At 38.4% G+C, this 16,746-nt stretch overlaps 1 protein-coding gene across 1 annotated transcript; it reads right to left on the bottom strand.

Annotated features, from left to right (window-relative positions):
- Window positions 1-3,943: 3,943 nt before the first annotated feature.
- Window positions 3,944-15,738, bottom strand: LOC149041401 (ephrin type-A receptor 7-like). Its single transcript, XM_089181178.1, has 17 exons — window positions 15,088-15,738; window positions 13,656-13,703; window positions 12,492-12,854; window positions 11,843-12,045; window positions 11,667-11,730; window positions 10,866-10,974; window positions 10,676-10,725; window positions 9,902-10,045; window positions 9,615-9,691; window positions 9,255-9,360; window positions 9,061-9,122; window positions 8,437-8,535; window positions 7,851-7,967; window positions 7,067-7,216; window positions 6,638-6,682; window positions 5,977-6,128; window positions 3,944-5,496 (listed from the first exon to the last, which is right to left on the bottom strand). Exons 1-17 carry the CDS (start codon window positions 15,113-15,115, stop codon window positions 5,253-5,255), a joined length of 2,061 nt encoding a protein of 686 aa, XP_089037304.1. The 5' UTR covers window positions 15,116-15,738; the 3' UTR covers window positions 3,944-5,252.
- Window positions 15,739-16,746: the final 1,008 nt, after the last annotated feature.

Below are 16,746 nucleotides of genomic sequence, written 5' to 3'. Positions count from 1 at the left end.
TGGTTCCGATACTGGCAAGTATTGTATCATATTGATGTGCTCTAGCTCTCTTTCAGTGTCTCCTCTCATGTCCTCTATGTACATAACATCTTCTGCTACATCTTCTTTTGTGCTCTTGCGCACTCTGTATGCTCTGCTCAGTGTATCTGCCAGATACATTTCAGTCCCTTTTTTGTAAGACACTTGAAGGTCAAACTTCTGCAATCTTAGCAACATTCGCTGGAGACGTTTAGGCGCACTGAGTAGACTTTTACGGAAGATGCTCTCCAAGGGTTTGTGGTCAGTTTGGATCTTGACAGGTCGACCATATACAAACTGCTCAAAACGTTCTACTTTGAAAAGTATTGCAAGCATCTCTTTCTCTATCTGGGCATAGTTCACTTCTGTTTCTGTCATGGAACGAGATACATAAGCCACGGGCTGGCCTCCTTGCATTAGACATGCACCAAGTCCTCGGTCTGATGCATCACACTGCAATTCCACGTCGTCTTTGGGGTTAAAATACTTGAGGACAGGGGCAGCTGAGAGTATCTCCTTAACTCGCTTGAAACTACAACCTTGTACTTGCTCATCCCAACGGAACTGGTTCCCTTCTTTCAAAAGGTCTCTCATTGGGGATGTAACTTCTGACAGGTTAGGAGCAAACTTCTGGAGGTAATTTACCATGCCGAGAAGTCTCTTGAGATCTTGTTTGCTTGTCGGGGTTGGCATCTCTTTGATACCTTGTACCTTGTCTGGGTCAGGCTTAAGACCATCTTGACATATAACATGTCCCATAAACTTCACTTCTTTGCGACGGAGCTTAAGCTTCTCTTTGTTTAACTTAATGCCAGTAGCGCGGCAGCGTTCTAACAATGCTGTCAGCTTTGCATCATGGTCAGAAAGTGCTTCAGCTTCTGTTTCTCCGACACCAAAAACAAGGATATCATCAAATATTGGCTTAATTCCATCAAGACCTTCCAGGGCGTATTCCAATCTCCTCTGAAACTCTTCCGGAGCGGGTGATATGCCGAAGGGCATCCGCGTCCAGCGGAACCTTCCCCAGGGGGTACCAAATGTGGTCAGAAGACTGCTTTCATCGTCTAGCTGCACATGCCAAAAACCATTCTTCGCGTCGACGACACTGAAGACTTTAGCATTCGTAAGCAGCGGTAGTAGATCATCGATCACTGGAAGGGGAAAATGATTTCTCCTGAGTGCTTTATTCAGAGGTTTTGGGTCAATACATAACCTTATCTTTCCATTGCTCTTCTTAATGACCACCATTGAGGAAATCCAGTCTGTTGGAACATCTACTGGTTGCAAGATGCCTATCTTAACTAAGCGTTCTAGTTCCTGTTTTAAAGGCTCTTTTACTGCAAAGGGGACTTTCCTCACTGGCAGTGCCACAGGGGTTACAGACTTATCAATCTCGAGGTGAAGCTTTCCTTTGAGCTTTCCTTCTCCTGAGAAGACATCTCCGAATTTGCTCACGAGATCCGGCTGTGTGGGAATCTCATTCGAGAGAGACATGATGTTATCGGTGTTAATCACTATGAGGCCAAACTGCTGCACTGATTCAGCACCAAGGAGTGCTGTGTGACCTGTTGGAACGACGGTGTATTCCGTGAGGAAACACTGTCCATTCTTGGGGTTGAAGGTCTCGACCTTAGTACATCCTAGAGGTTTCAGCTCTGATTTGTTGAACATGACAAGGGTAGTTTGAGTAGGCTGAAGGCGTTCCATTCGCGGATCGTTAAATACCTTCTGATAAATATCTGCTGGGAGGATATTGACTGTTGCTCCACAGTCTAACTGGAATTTCACTGTTTCATCCCTCAAGCGCATGTTAGCATAAATCTTCTTTGGACTGTTTTTTGCATAAAGGACGCTCACAGATTCTACACTGAATAAGTAATCATCAGAATCTTCGTCATTAAACTCCTGAACTTCTTGTTCTACATTGTGAACTGACTTCTTAGTTTGCTTTTTGTTAGCTTTCTGACTTCTGCAAGCCACTGAGAAGTGGTTCATTCGACCACAGTTATCACACTTGTGCTGCCATGCTGGACAGAGTTCCTTTTTTAAAGGATGAGTTCTGTGGCAGAACTTACATCTAACTGGTTCTGTTACTTTGTTGGGGACGGGGCGTTGGACTTTACTGAGATTTCGTACTTTATTATGGCGAAAACCTATCTTCGATTTTGGGTGGCCTGTGGCAACGGCGCTAACCTCCTCCGCATGGGACATCTCCTTAAGTTGTTTGGATGTGGTTTCACTCGCACGGCAAATATCAATACACTTGTTAAGAGTTAGTTTGTTCTCAGCTAGCAGCTTTTTTCGGGTGGCGTTATCTCTAATTCCTACCACAACTCTGTCTCTAATCATTCGCTCTTGCATGATGCCAAAATTGCACGTTTTAGCTAACGAACGTAAAGCTGTAAGGAAAACATCAAATGACTCACCGACCTCTTGTACTCTCTGATTGAACAGATAGGCTTCGTATATTTCATTCGTCTCACCGATGAAAAAGGCGTCTAGAAGCTCTATCACTTTGTCGATGTCGGTTTTCTCCTCTTCATTTCCGAAGGGCAAACCATCGTAAATCTCCAGGATATCTGGGCCAATACATGTCAACAATGTGGCTGTTCGAAGATTACTGCTTTGCGTACTGAGCCGTGAGGCGATCTCGTAGTTTGTCCAAAGCCGCTTAAATTTCTTCCAATTCACAGCTAAGTTCCCCTTGAAGTCTAGTTTCGACGGTAAAGGAATAGAGGACTGGATAAATTGAGGAGTTGCTGGCTGCGTGCTTGTTGAAGCTACGCTCGACGAGCCTGATTCGGTCATCTGGAGCTAGATTCACTGAGTTTGGCTTGAAAATGCACTCAAGTATTTCAGCGACGATTCTGTAGGAAGAATCCCAAATCACTGACACCATGTGGCGTTGTTTATTGGATGAACAAGACACACACAGGTCTATTTAATCGATGTCCGACCTACTCTACTAAACCGGAAAGCATGGTCTCTAAAGTTTTGTTGCCATGGTAGTTATGACGTAAATGCGGACCGGAAGTAAATAGAACGATAACATCGATATCGTTACAAACCATAACACGTTTTTATCTTTTTTTATTATCAATTTATACTCCTCTACATTGTGTTAACAAGTCTGATGGGAGAAGAAGGTGAACTTTTGCGCTGAGCTGAGATTAAAATTGCATATTTCTGGCCCTGGCGGCAGCGGTAAAGTAGATCTCGAACTGAAAAAATAATTTTAAAGTTAAAAAACGCGAAAAAAGCGGAACTTGTGTGATTTGTTATGATAGAGGATTGATCTAAATATGCAAAGCAAGAACAATTTATCATACCAGAGTTTTGTCTAAAGACGAGCTCGGCAGTTTTTTCCATTTTTGATGACCGACAATGTTAAAAATTGGACTTAAAACGTTGAAGCGATTTTCGCTCGGCAAAAATTTATTTTGCAAGGTGGTTTTGATTACTTTAGACTAAGATAGACTTATGGACAAAGTTGAAAGAAATCGAATTTTCGCACTTGACAGCTTTTAGAGAGACCTGCTGCTTGTAATAAAGACATCTGATGCTAAATAACAGCGAGTCATGATGACAAAGCATTACCATAAAAGAAATTTTGCGTCTGTGAAAACAACAACAAATTAAAAGCAACACGCGGGATATACCAGCTTACATTTTACAAGCCAAGTACCCTAAGCTGCCACAGCTCATCACGATATATTAAGCATGAAGCGACAAGGAGTATTAATAATCCTGCTGGAGGACATCATTTTGCACAGCAAGTTACCCCTCAAGTTAACCCTCCAATTCATCAGGCACTCATTTTTGCTCCCTGCCTAATATCGGCAGAGTTAGACTAGAATTATTTCACCGAAGATTACATCAAGGAGGGTAATAGAAACGTAACAGCCAAGGAATTGTGCGAGAAATATATATTGATTCTGATTTATTAGTTGTTCGGGACAAATTTTAAATTTACCTAGCAGACTCGCTCAAAGAAATAGTGACGCAATGCCAGGTTAAGCTTCCCCAGCGTGTAATAGTCACACAGTCGCAATTGTATTTAAAAAACAACCTTGTCACAGTAATGAACATAGTTTTCTGAATTGGCTAAGATAAACTTGCGTAATTTGAATAAACAAGCTTTACATCAACCAGAAAAAAAGACTTTCCTTCATGTACCTTAATTTCCACTTTGGATTGTAAAATACTTGCCTAGATCCTTACGAACGGTTCTTCAAACAGAGTTTAAACCAGAAATTTGCTGCTGTATTTGCTTTATTCTTACCTTCAGTTCAAGAAAATTGTTTCCAAATATAATATCATTCCAAAATAGATTATTGATATAATTTAAAAAGATGAAACTGTCCATGGAGTAAAAAAATATCAACTAATAAAATTGTTTAAATAGTCAAGTAATTAATCCTTCTGTGATGAAGTAATTCACTTAAAAATTATAAAATGCATACGAAAGTTCTTGTAAAATACCGAAAACGACTTAAATTTCGTGAAAAAAGACTCACACACGAATATCAAAATCACGCATTGTCTTCTCAAAAGTAAAATACGTACCTAGGCAATATAAAAAATTAAATTCTCTGTACTGGAGAGAAAATTTTGATCCCCAAGTTCCAAAGTCATATCTGTTGTTTGAGCTGTCGCACTTGAGTATAAAAATGTAGCAGTATTTGCCCCGTGGACCATCACTATTTCCTTGTGAATGATAACCTTGGTCAGAGTTCGAATAGCTTGTGTAATGATTAAAATAAAACGAGTTCTCTCCTTCCATAACATAAGGAAAGATCATTGGAAATTTTTAACCGGTTAATCTAATAGAATTAAAGGCAGTTAACGACTCTCTATTTCCAAAACATATGGAAACTGATGGTACGACAACTTTGAACTAGTAAATCTAAGTGACCAGTCATTGTTTATCGCCTGGGGAGGAGGGGGGTGGTGGGGGTTTGGAGGCTTTTGGGGAGAATCGCATGGTTTTCAGGGGTAAGAAGGGGAGATTAGTCGCCGCTAAACGGGGGGGGGGGGGGGGTAATTAGAATACGACATAGCCTTAGGCTCCCCACCCAGGCGTTAAAATATTGACCGGTCCCCTAGAACATTCAAGACATTTGACGACATTCCTTCGTAAAATGGTAAAAATTATCTGCTGCTTATTGATCACCAACTCAGTTTCAAGCAGAAAATGTTCCAGAAATTGCATTTTCTTGATTACATCATAGCCACTAATCTGCATCCATGCCACCGTTATAATGTTGTGACTTCATAGCATTGATACTCTTTTGCATTTTATTCCTATGCCCAATCAAACTGATGCCCATTTCTCTCAATTGTTTTTCCTTCAGTCCAGCGACTTTGTTCATATCATCGATTCGTGCTGCTCGGAACAATTCGGAGTACTTCTCCATGTTGATGTGTTGTAGCCACTCATCTACTGACTGGAATTCTGGAGTATGATTTGCTTTAGGACTGGAATAATGTATAAATAAATTGTTAACGATTTTTTAAGGGAGCGTTTTTAACTAAGGACTAAAAATGCCTTGAATTTCCCTTTTGTCTGAGCTTTTTCACCTCAATTCATTTTTGTAACGTAGGATCTTTCTGCGTCTTCCGGGTCCGCCACCTAAATTTAAATACCGTGGATGAATCCGAATGCAACTGGTTAAGATACGACATGTTCAATTGCTCTGTAGTCTGCTTAACGTAAATCAAGGGTAGAAAATTTGGAAGAACTTCAAGGCCTTCTTTTTTTTCTTTGTTAAGAAGGTTGATGAAGAGATGTAGAAAAGTAAGAAATCAGGGAGAAATGAAAGTTACATTCGTAGATTCGTAGATGACATAAAAAAGACAAAAAAAAAAACAAATGGGAGAAAATGATCATTATCAATGATCCTTGGCTACTTTACTTGAGGGAAAAATACACTCTGTTATTATAAGATGGAAACTTACCTTTCTGGGAGAGAGGATGAATCACCCTTCAGGAATTCAGGGGATCGAATTAGTTCATCCAGGCGGGTGACAATATCAGAAAAATTAGGCCGTTTGGTTTTCTCTTTATGCCAGCATTCGATCATTAAACTATGGATGATTTTCGGACATCCCTGTACAAACAGAAAAGTTATATAAGGATGAATTTTAAATAGAAATAATTTACAAATTAAATTAATTAAACTAAAGAGTTTTCACCTAAACACTTAATATGATTGTATTTTCAATTGTTTTAGAGAGTAGCCAACATTTAATACTAAGAGAAGACGGGTTTTAATGGGGAACGGAGTGGGGATCGTCTGTAACAGTGTTTAAAGAACGGACCATAGCATACTGATTGCCAATAAGGGGGTTCATTAGCATCCTACTGATCGTTATAGGCGGTTCAGGTAAATATTATTTTGACACAACCAAAAAATGGTCTCAAAACAACTTTCCTAAGGTATTATAAATAAGCGTTCAAGTAATGTTTTTATTTCTTGATTTTTAAGTCTTGGTCATGAGTGATGCAACTTTTCTTAATTGTTCTGGCTTGCTGTGGTGTTTCACCATCAGACATCAACAGCAGTAACGCAAAGGAAAAGTCATTCAGCAGTCACATGTTTGTTATTGCAAGATTTACCTGTGGAGGTGGTAATCTGTATCCAGCTTCCACTCGCCTGATAACCTTGGGAAAAATCATGAAAAGCTTTCATTAATAAGTTTCAACTTATAAATTTACATTGGTAATTCATTTATAAATTCATAAAGAAAAGCCTTCTATCATGATTTCTTCAATTTAATTATTTAGAAAAAATAAAATAATTAAAGAAATAAGTCGGTGAGGCTCAGGAAATATTGATATCTGATGGGCATCAATATTTGACCCTTTATAATAATTAACCTCAGCTTTGAAAGAAACTTTTCATTTAAAATTTCTAGGAAAAGAGACAGTTCATCTTTATCACAAGTTGAAATTCTCGTAAATGAAAGCTTGCCGCTGTTATGAACCGATTATCTCTCTTTTCTACGGAGTTAATGATAATGTTCATTATCACGCGGTATCACTTACATCGAAGTTGTCCCAATCCCAGTAGGGTCTGTCACAATATGACGTGATCTCCCACATTAGAATGCCAAAGCTCCAAACATCACTAGCTGAACTGAAGGTCCGATGCTGAAGCGCTTCTGGGGCTGTCCAACGAACTGGAATCTTACCCCCCTTTAGAGTAATTGAAACAAAGGCATGCATTTGAAAGGATGCAGGTCACATGTTTTCTTCGCTAAAAATCTATACCTTCGCTTAGTACTAGCCTCTACTAATGGGTGTTGGAAAAGGTACTTAAAGATCAGTAGGAGACTTGATTAATGGGAACAAACTGGGACTTCACGTTGTGCGTCACTTCCTCTGAAATCGCACCTAGCCTTCAGATGAACTTCCGAAACATGGTCAAATAAAGGCGGCCGCGAAATCTCGAATGGAACGGTCTACATACAACCAGTTCTGTCTCTCGTGACGGATTGAAATTTGGCTGGGTAGGTGAGAGAGTCACAACGTACCCGAAAATGTGGAAAATGAAATATGAAAATTTTTCATTACAGGGGTAATTTAAATTCCTTTTCCATTTAAGTCTGAATTCTGAGGAAATCTTTCACTTGAACAGAAAGCAAACAAGAGGGAGCATGAAATAGTGTCTGCTTCACCGGGTGGCATGAATCACTCAAAAGAAAGTTAAGACTGTGAAACAGGAAACACGTGGTCTTTACTGTCATGCTAACATGATTGCGTCATATTAATCGCAAATGTTAGCGCGCAACCTAACGCAGTTGTCAATTTTCAAAAAGTCAAAATTTACCTGTGTGGTGTATTCAGCTTGTGCCTCATCGTCCTCAGCCAGTTCTCTTGAAAGACCAAAATCTGATACTTTACACAACATATTTTCACCCACAAGAACATTGCGAGCAGCCAGATCCTAAGCAGAGACAAACACAATTACAACTTCTTGGTACTCAATCAGTTGTAAGGTATACACGTAACTGCTAAATTCAGAATATATCAGTGCAGAATAAGCCCAAATGCGTTTGAACTTTAAAGAACAACGTCCTTCTTTGCGTTAAATTCGTCACTTTTATATAAAGATTATAGCCCTGAAACTGAAGCTAACTAAGAATCCTGGGCAAAACGAAGAACGCTGACCTCGCACTTTTGTGCAACTGATGTGTCATGAGAATTTGATTTTCTGTTCTCTGATACGGAAGTTTCAGTCTTCAGGTTTTATGTTTTTATTAGCTCCAAATAAATCAACTGATTCCAAATTCCAAAACCATTTGAAACAGTGGACAACCAATGTTTATGTACCAATGCTAAGATTCAGATGAGTAAGATTCTATTTAACCAAATTAATGCGCGATAAAATGAAATATATGCAGATACATATATACCCGATGAATGAAGTTTAATTCTGACAGGTACTTCATCCCGTGAGCCACGCCTCTAGCCATTCCAATCAACTGAAGGCTCGTCAGCTGATTCTTTCGGTCCTATGAGGAAATAAGAAAACCCGGTACCGTTTAACCCTTTGTCTCCAAAGAGGACGATGGTGTAACTTCTCCTTACAGCATTACTGATATATCAAACATTAACGACCTGAGATTAACGGAAATGATCACTATTAAAGATGCTCTTGATTGTTAAACAAATTCTCCTTGTTAGTAGCATAGGAAAATATCAAAGGAGCAGTATGGGGAAGATACATACAGATGTGAGGGTGTAAAGGGTTTCCGTAAAGTGCATCATTATCACAATTTTAAAATACTACAATTACTGCATTATAAGGTGTTTATGACACAAAATGAGCAGTTACAAGCGCAAGCCACCCAATCAGAACTTTTTTTCTGTCTTTTGATTAGGTTTAAGTAGTTGTTTTTGGTTGCTGTTATTGTTGTTTTTTACAGGAGAATATTATTAAACCCTCGCCAGGCGAGATCAAGAACCAACTTATTATTCTTATCCATTACAAACGAAGCGTAGCCAAGCACACAGAAAACTAGATGCAAGTCTCGAACCTGTAAAAAGTGATCCAATGATCCACTTTCCAGGAATTCCGTTAGAATCATCATTGGTCTACCTGAAAGCATGGAAATTAATCCAACTTTAAACCTAGTACCATCATATATAACCGTATGTTACGGCTGACACAAAGTAGCTTCATGATTTCATTTTCGAGTCCTAATTAAAGATTGTTCAGTTCTCCTCTTACTTCGTGTCACCACTCCGACGAGGCAGATAACATTTGGGTGATCAAATTGGCCCATTAAGGACGCTTCGGAAAGAAAATCTTTCTGATTTTTCTCGCTGGAACCAAGCTGAAATGAAGAAAAAGGAACATTTCAACGAAATAGTGCATTTATCAAAGCAACATCGACATTCTCTTATGATATTGGATTTATGAATCTCGTCATCAATGGTGGGATAAGAAACAAGTATGATTTGAGAGGACGAAATAGCGAACGCAAAGCTACACGTATCAGCAAAAGATAAGTAGAGTTAATCTGACTGAATGATTTAAGCTACACTGTATGATCTCCATCTTATCAAAGCAATGCATGACGGGACTGACTCTCAAGACTTCGACAGCAACCACTCCTTTGCCTTCACGAGACTTTAATATTCCTTTGTAGACATCCGCAAACTCCCCTAGAGAAGAAAACACCATTGATAACGAAAAGTTATCTGACAAACATTTGTATGACAACTACGCAAAAGCTAAATATGATAACCTGTAGGTATCAATATATACTAAAATTAAAAGATCAGTCTAAGCATCTGAGCAACTGCGAACCTATCCCTTCCCTGACACAACAACATTCAACTTATCGTCTACATTGATCTAAGTTAAACATTTACCTTGTCCGATAACTCCTTCGAGTTTGATGTCACTTCTTTTTAGTTCAGTCGTGAATGATGTCAGAAGTTCTTGTACGTCGATGTAGTCGTTAGGGTCGATGTAGGTTCGCTGGTCTCGAGGATTTGAGGTTTGAAGTTCATTTCCTAAAGATAGAAAGTTTCAGGAAATATTGACTTACATCACACCTCTGAAACTACCATCTCGATTACGGTAAGCAATTAAAGGAGGTAATGTCTTTTCTAGGCTTGAATTGCCAATATGGCATAAAGACGTCACTGATTTGCTTTCAATGCAATGATATTATGATTTGGTAACTGCACAGTTCCATTTGTATAAGTGGCTTCGACAGAGTAGAAGCGAAAGAGAAGAGAGCGGAAACGTATATTTATTTGCAACAAGCTAGGTGATTAAAAACATAAATACGCGTTAATTGGTCAAGCGTTAGTCGTGTCACTCGAAAATGCAGAAACTCTGTACATCACTTGAGCAATAATCTTAAATTGATCATTCTCAGAAGAGAACCGAAACTTCTATCGAGAAAATTATTATTGGTGATAATTAATCAAAGCGAATTTTCTAGTTGTGATAATGTAAATCTGCTAGTCGTTCAAACCTAATCCGGGCAACGAGACAATTTCATAATTTTACTTTTTTTTGTTTACTACCGCCCAATTTACTCGCGGTCTATTACGTGTGGATAGTGAGTAACAAAGCCAATCAGATCGCAGATTTCGAGGTACAACGCTAGCTGTACTAATATCATATAGTCTTACCTTGCTGAAGGGCCTGCATATAGGCTTCCTCTACACTCTTTTTACTTCTCCTAGTTTAACACACATAAATGTATATCTCTCATCATGCTTCAGATAAAGACAATAACTGATTTTCGCTCCCATTTTAATGAAATCAAGACCTAATCTTAAGGTAAAATTAAAAACACCTCATTTTCTGCAAAATACTCACCTTCTACGAGACACGACAAAGACAACAATGACCACTATCAGTATAACAAGCAGCAGTGCTCCTCCTCCGCCAGCTACGTAAACAATAAGCTGTATTTTCTTCGAGTTATCTGTAACCATGTAATCACGACAGTAATTACTCAATCTTTCAATCAGAATGTTTGGGAAAAAATGAAATCTAATAATTTTGGATCAGAGAAAATTACCTTGAATTTCATTATAAAGTTTTCAAACACAATTTCTTATCTTTCCGTCCAATCGTTATTCCATCAAGCTACTTCCCTCGCATTTCTGCCATTATTTCTTTCATTTATTTTTATTTTTCATTCATTCATTCATTCTTGCTCAAAGGAGCTACTTTACGGTTTACGCCTCACGACAACAACAAAATAAAAATTTAAGGGATTAGTTATAAAATTTGTCATTGACAAGCTGTGATGATCTTCTCAATCCCTAACCTTCCTCATTCCTTTCCGGTTTATCCTTATACCTTTATTGGTTGTCTAGACTTGCAATATCTTTACAATCATTCCTGTCTATTAAACTGTAAAAGGTCACAAGACTAATCTTCCTTAACTGAATTAAGGTCTAGTGGTCGGTAACTAGATTGAGTTGTTGTCATCGTAGACCAGTATGTGAACTAAAAACTTGAATAAGCTTTATTCAATTTTAGTTGATCTGATTTTCCACTTCACTCATGGGAATGGTTAGAAAGAAAATGTGAAAACTTAGATACACTAGCTGATAGTTCGGTAATGTCAATCTTAAAGCAGATTGACTCAACGACGATGAACAAACTAACCTTTTCTCAGCGTGTACGTCTTGATCCCAGCAGGGCCCCTTCCAATGCCGTTTGTAGCAAATACCTAGGAAGGTAATAGTAAAGCATTTATCTAAAAAGTTTCTTCCTCACGAGCATAAGAAGCAAATTCGACTAATGCTTAAGTTCATTCAAACTTTTGAGAAAGTTTGGCCGACCTGAAATTTATAAGTTTTTCCCGCCTTCAAATCAAACTGCGCTTCCATTTTCTTTGTGGTGAGAGTCTTGGTTTCCAACGCATCATCTTCATTTACATAAGTCACGCGATACTCTTTGATGACGCCGTTCTTTTCCTTTAGAGTCCAAGATACCACAACAGTCTCTTTCGGTTGTTCAACAGTCACTTCCGGTTTACCTGGAACTAGTTTGTTAAAACAGAGATAAATAAGCCGTCATGAACTTCAACAATAGAATCAACTCTGATATTTTATGGTAAGTGCAATTTGTATAAGAAATTTCACGACACGAAGTTCAATTACCACCTTATCACATCCATTTTGAAATCGCAAAATTTAGTCGCTCAAAGAAATAATTTCTCAATTGTACAAATATCTTAATGATTCAGTGATGGGCTGGTTTGTAAGAAGGTGCAAAATTTGTCTTTCATATTCCTCTAATTAGTTAATTCAGAAAAGATTTCTCATTGACAGGGAAACGAATACGATTTAGAGCAAAAAATGGTGCAATTTGTGAACAAATCGATGGGGCCATTAAATTCCACCAAATCCTACCTGCATATTATTTAGAGAAATAAGCAGTCAGATAAGAGTTTGTATGGTATTCCATTTAGTCTGTCCGATAACTTACGTGATCCGTTAGTCCTTATGGTAATTGCCGCGAAGTTCGCCGGAATTCCATGTATTCTTTTCGCCACATCACTCACTCGGTTCCTTGCGTAGACTTTTATCGTGTAGTTTACAAATGAAGTAAGGTTTCCAACAATAATGTGAGTAATGTTCAAGCCATCCTTTCTCGGTTTGAAAATGACATCACTCCCGCACGCTTTATCTACGCACTTGCTTTTGTCTTCGCCTTCACATGGTCGACGGCATTCAACTTTATAAAACACATGGGTCTCAACCTCAGTTTCTACAGGAGGCTGCCACTGTATTTCCAGTGTGCTTTGGTTGACAAATATAACGTTGACGTTTTGGGGGGCAGATGGTATTTCTATAGACAGACGCATTCATTAGCAAATGTAGTAAGAAAATAATTTTAAAAAAACCTTTAAACAAAGAGTTTATTAAGGTATGAAACTACGTATTTACGCCAGAGAGATGTTTTGGGTCTTGTCACGAGCTTGGGAAAAAGAAAAAGTTCTTAGTCCCCATGAGGAATCGAACCTCATACCTTTGGATTCCACGCCACGATGCTACGAGTTTGCGCTCAGATGCTCTAGCACTGAACCACAGAGACTCTATGGGCTAGCTACAGGCCATTACTGGGTTCATTTCTGATATGCGTTCTGCGTACTGTTAGGATCAGCAATGCCGAAAGCTTCGTGGGCCTGAGGTTCGATTCCTCGTGGGGCCTCAGAATAACCTTTTCCATATCCCACGCTCATGAAAAGGCGAAAGAACATCTGTCTCTGCCCTTGTTAACTGGGCGACCGCGCAGTAACTAAGGCTAACTCTTGTACAAAGCAGCCTCTCTGTCAAAACGCATTATCAAAAAAAAAAACATTTTCTCATACTTATTTTAAGCAATTTCTATGGAAACGTTCCAAAGACGTTGGTTTGTTCGATGGGCTTGAGATTTACCACAAGCAACTGCTTCGTTTTTATATTTTTCTCTCTCTTTTTTGCGACTTCACAGACATTGGAGGTGACATTCGTTCAAAATATTCATCTCTCACAGATATCATACTTTGAGCTTTTCAAACGGAATCGTTATTATTTGAATCCTTAAAAAAAAGGTGTTACGAATATTTTAACTCTTCACGGAAAAAGAAACGAAAAACAGCGTCTGTACCTGTACAATTGAAGCCACTCTCATCGTTGTATCGTCCCTCCGGACACTCTGGAAATTAAATTGACACATAAATAATGCTGACGGATGCTGACAAGTGTGTGTTTCTAATGACGATCACAAAGTCATTGGCGTAAAAAATATTTCGCTTGTCACCTTCTACACCAAGCGCTTATTAATTGTAATTCACGCTTTTCTAAGAAGTGTTTCAGCGATATGCAACCTTAACTCAAACGAGGGTAAAGCGTTAAAACATCGGTTTAAAAGTCTGGCTTGCACTGCGACATAAGCATGAGCCTAAACGTAAACATAGGCATGTTGTTTCAATCGGCGACATAAGCGCGAGAACGAGGAAAGAACGAGCGTCGGCATAACAACAAGAGAGAGTGTCTATGTTCTTATGTTTATGCTTATGCACGGTGTAAAACAACAATCGGTAAAACACTTAAATGGGAAGAATAAGCCAACAAGGAATAGAGATGATTAAAGATGGAAACATTTTACACTGAATGCAAATTAATAATTTTGAAAAACTTATGCGCATTTCTTATCTATTTCCTGGTCTGAAAGAGACAGTGGCAAAACGAGTGCGCATGCTCAGCGAATTTGGCGCGTCGAGGAGAGTTTTATGGATCCAGCGTAAATAAATTTCGTTGGGGAATGAACAGGGCATCGTTTTATGTTCTTTTGTTTTTATGGATAGGTCTGAAGGGTAAGAAGCATTCTTTTACTAATAGTTCACCGTAAGCTGTTTTAAATTAATACAGACAGCTAAAGCGATAGCAGTCGCAACGAACTTCGTAGCCATGTTCCGGATGCTCTACCTCACTCCCTAAATTCACACCTGTTTCTGAAACATTTTTTGGAGGGGGTTCCAAAAACTTTTCTGAAAACGACAACCTTATCTCTTTTGGTTTGAACTTATCCTCGCAAAATGAAAAAAAAATAGTGGGAAATTTTAAAAAGCTACCGTTTTTCCACAATAGTGTTACTATAGAGGTATTGTCGTTCCCATTCCTTTGCGCGCATACAATTCCTCGCGCGTTACAAGCATGCCCACTCATTTGCCGCTTTGTCGGCCTAAAAAACTCTACAAGTCAATGACACTAAATCACCAATGTAAACTAGTTTATGAAGCGGGATAAGTTTTTTTAACAAACTGTGATGCTGCGTCGGTGAGGGAGTATAATAACAATTTTTGGTTTTAAAAACTGAGTTAAGAGTTTCAAAGCTAACTTTTCGAGCGTTAGCCCTTCGGAAGAGCGATTGGTGAAGAGTTAACACTCGAAACATCAGCTTTGAAACTCTTTAGGGTGGCCAATTTGCATTAACAACGCAGTTGATATAACTTAATTGTCATGTTTATCTGGTTTGTATATCATTATTTAAAACCGCACTGCCACGTTATCTAAATTTATCATATTACGTGGTATACCTTCGCATTTTCCTCCTACATTTTCCATCCCCTCCGGACATATGCAACTTCTATTAAGTGAACTGATGTTCCAGACCCCATCACTCTGACAATCCAGACTTAGAGTGCCTTGCTTGTTAAAGGCAGCAGTGACACAATTAACTTCAACTGGCTTTGAGTTGTTGGCTGGAGCTACTGTTTTTGGTAGTAAAACCAAGCTACTTATAAGAGTCAATCTTGGGCAGACGTAGTAACTAACGGTGACGGAGAAAAAGACGCTACATGAACCCCAGTCATTAAATACCAAAACGATGTACTTTCTTTTAACATCTACACGAAAGGTTTGAATTACTTTGATTCCCAGAGCTGGTGCAGCTGTTTTCGCAATCTTGTCATATGTAGCATTGTTCGCTAGAGGGTCGGGACTCGTTGGTTGCCAGGACTGATGTTCGTATAAGTGGAAATAGTTTTTGCAATATTTCCCTCCTTTGTCAGAATACGACGAACAGTTATTTGTTTTGTACTCAATGGTAACGAGGACTGTTTTAACACCACTGTGAACTTCGATGGGATCACTTCGAAGCCAGTTATTTGGTTGCGGAAATGAATCCAGAGAAATATCACAAGTTGAATAATATGTCAGCTTCGTCCACTATTAGAAATAACCAGTTGAAATGGTTAAATCGTGTAGTGGTTAAAGAATGAGCTTAATTAGCTCAATCCCCAGGAAAAAACCATTTTGCAATGACTGAGTCCAAATTCAATAAAGTAGAAAGAATTTAGCAGCAGTTCCGGTTGTGAGCTTGGTGTATGTAATTTCCTACAGTACGTAAGGTAAACATATGGCTTAACAAGAGGTGAATATAGTAAAAGAGAAACAAAAAATTTATGAAAAAATTATCAAAGTAGCACTGCTTATAGACAACTCTTAGCTTTGATAAGAAATAATTTTTTTAAAAATTTAAACGAGATAAGGAAACGAAAAAAAAAGGTTTGTTTCTTGAGACCTCGTTGAGTATAGATTTAAACCCTCAAACCCCTACAATGGTTTATTTTTTAACCTCCAACAAAAAGATAGGGTTTTTAGAGGCTATAGAAAATGCTGCTGTTTTCTATTAGTTGAGCTATACAGTTTGTGCCGCCGACATGATGTTGCGGGAAAAGAGAAAAGGGAAAGATATATGGTACATTTCATACATGGCGAACGAAAAAGTCATGATATTGAATGAGCCTAGCTGTAAAAAGACTCGCATTTCGTTTTAAGAATGAGCTATTGTCTGAGCCATTCCATGTGGCGTTCCATTCCCGAGACCTCTACTAATAAGTACGCAAGAGAAATTTCCAAAGAAAAAAAAAAGAAAAGAATCCCAGTATAATGTATGATATACCTGGTATAACCTCATTTAGTTTGAGAAAAATGGTAGGTGAATGTTTATGAATAGAAGAAATGGGGGTAATCGATTGAAAACTACATTTGTAATACAAAAAGATGTAACTAGATATCCATTCCCTGTTTCCATCCATATTAAGTTTGAAAAACTAGTAAATAATGTCATTTTCTGGGGATGTAACCCCCCTAACCTCTACTAGTAACTGTCATCACTGAATCAAATATTAAGGTCATGAAAAGAAAGGAAACTATTGCCAGCTTATGAATAATTTCTTGATCATTAAACATAT

This window comes from Pocillopora damicornis, chromosome 8 (assembly GCF_964200805.1).
Source record: "Pocillopora damicornis chromosome 8, jaPocDami1.2, whole genome shotgun sequence".
Taxonomy (NCBI): Eukaryota; Metazoa; Cnidaria; class Anthozoa; order Scleractinia; family Pocilloporidae; genus Pocillopora; species Pocillopora damicornis.
The sequence above is the reverse complement of the archived record's forward strand: the minus strand, read 5'-3'. Positions and strand labels throughout refer to the sequence as shown.

Bases quoted from the DNA above. Each gene is read 5' to 3' on its own strand.
- LOC149041401 (XM_089181178.1), bottom strand. From the start codon at position 15,115: ATGGAAAATGTAGGAGGAAAATGCGAAG. The intron at 13,704-15,087 runs GTATACCACGTA...TTTAATTTCCAG, and splicing joins TGTAGGAGGAAAATGCGAAG to AGTGTCCGGAGGGACGATAC. The intron at 7,968-8,436 runs GTATATATGTAT...GTCTCTGCTTAG, and splicing joins AATTAAACTTCATTCATCGG to GATCTGGCTGCTCGCAATGT.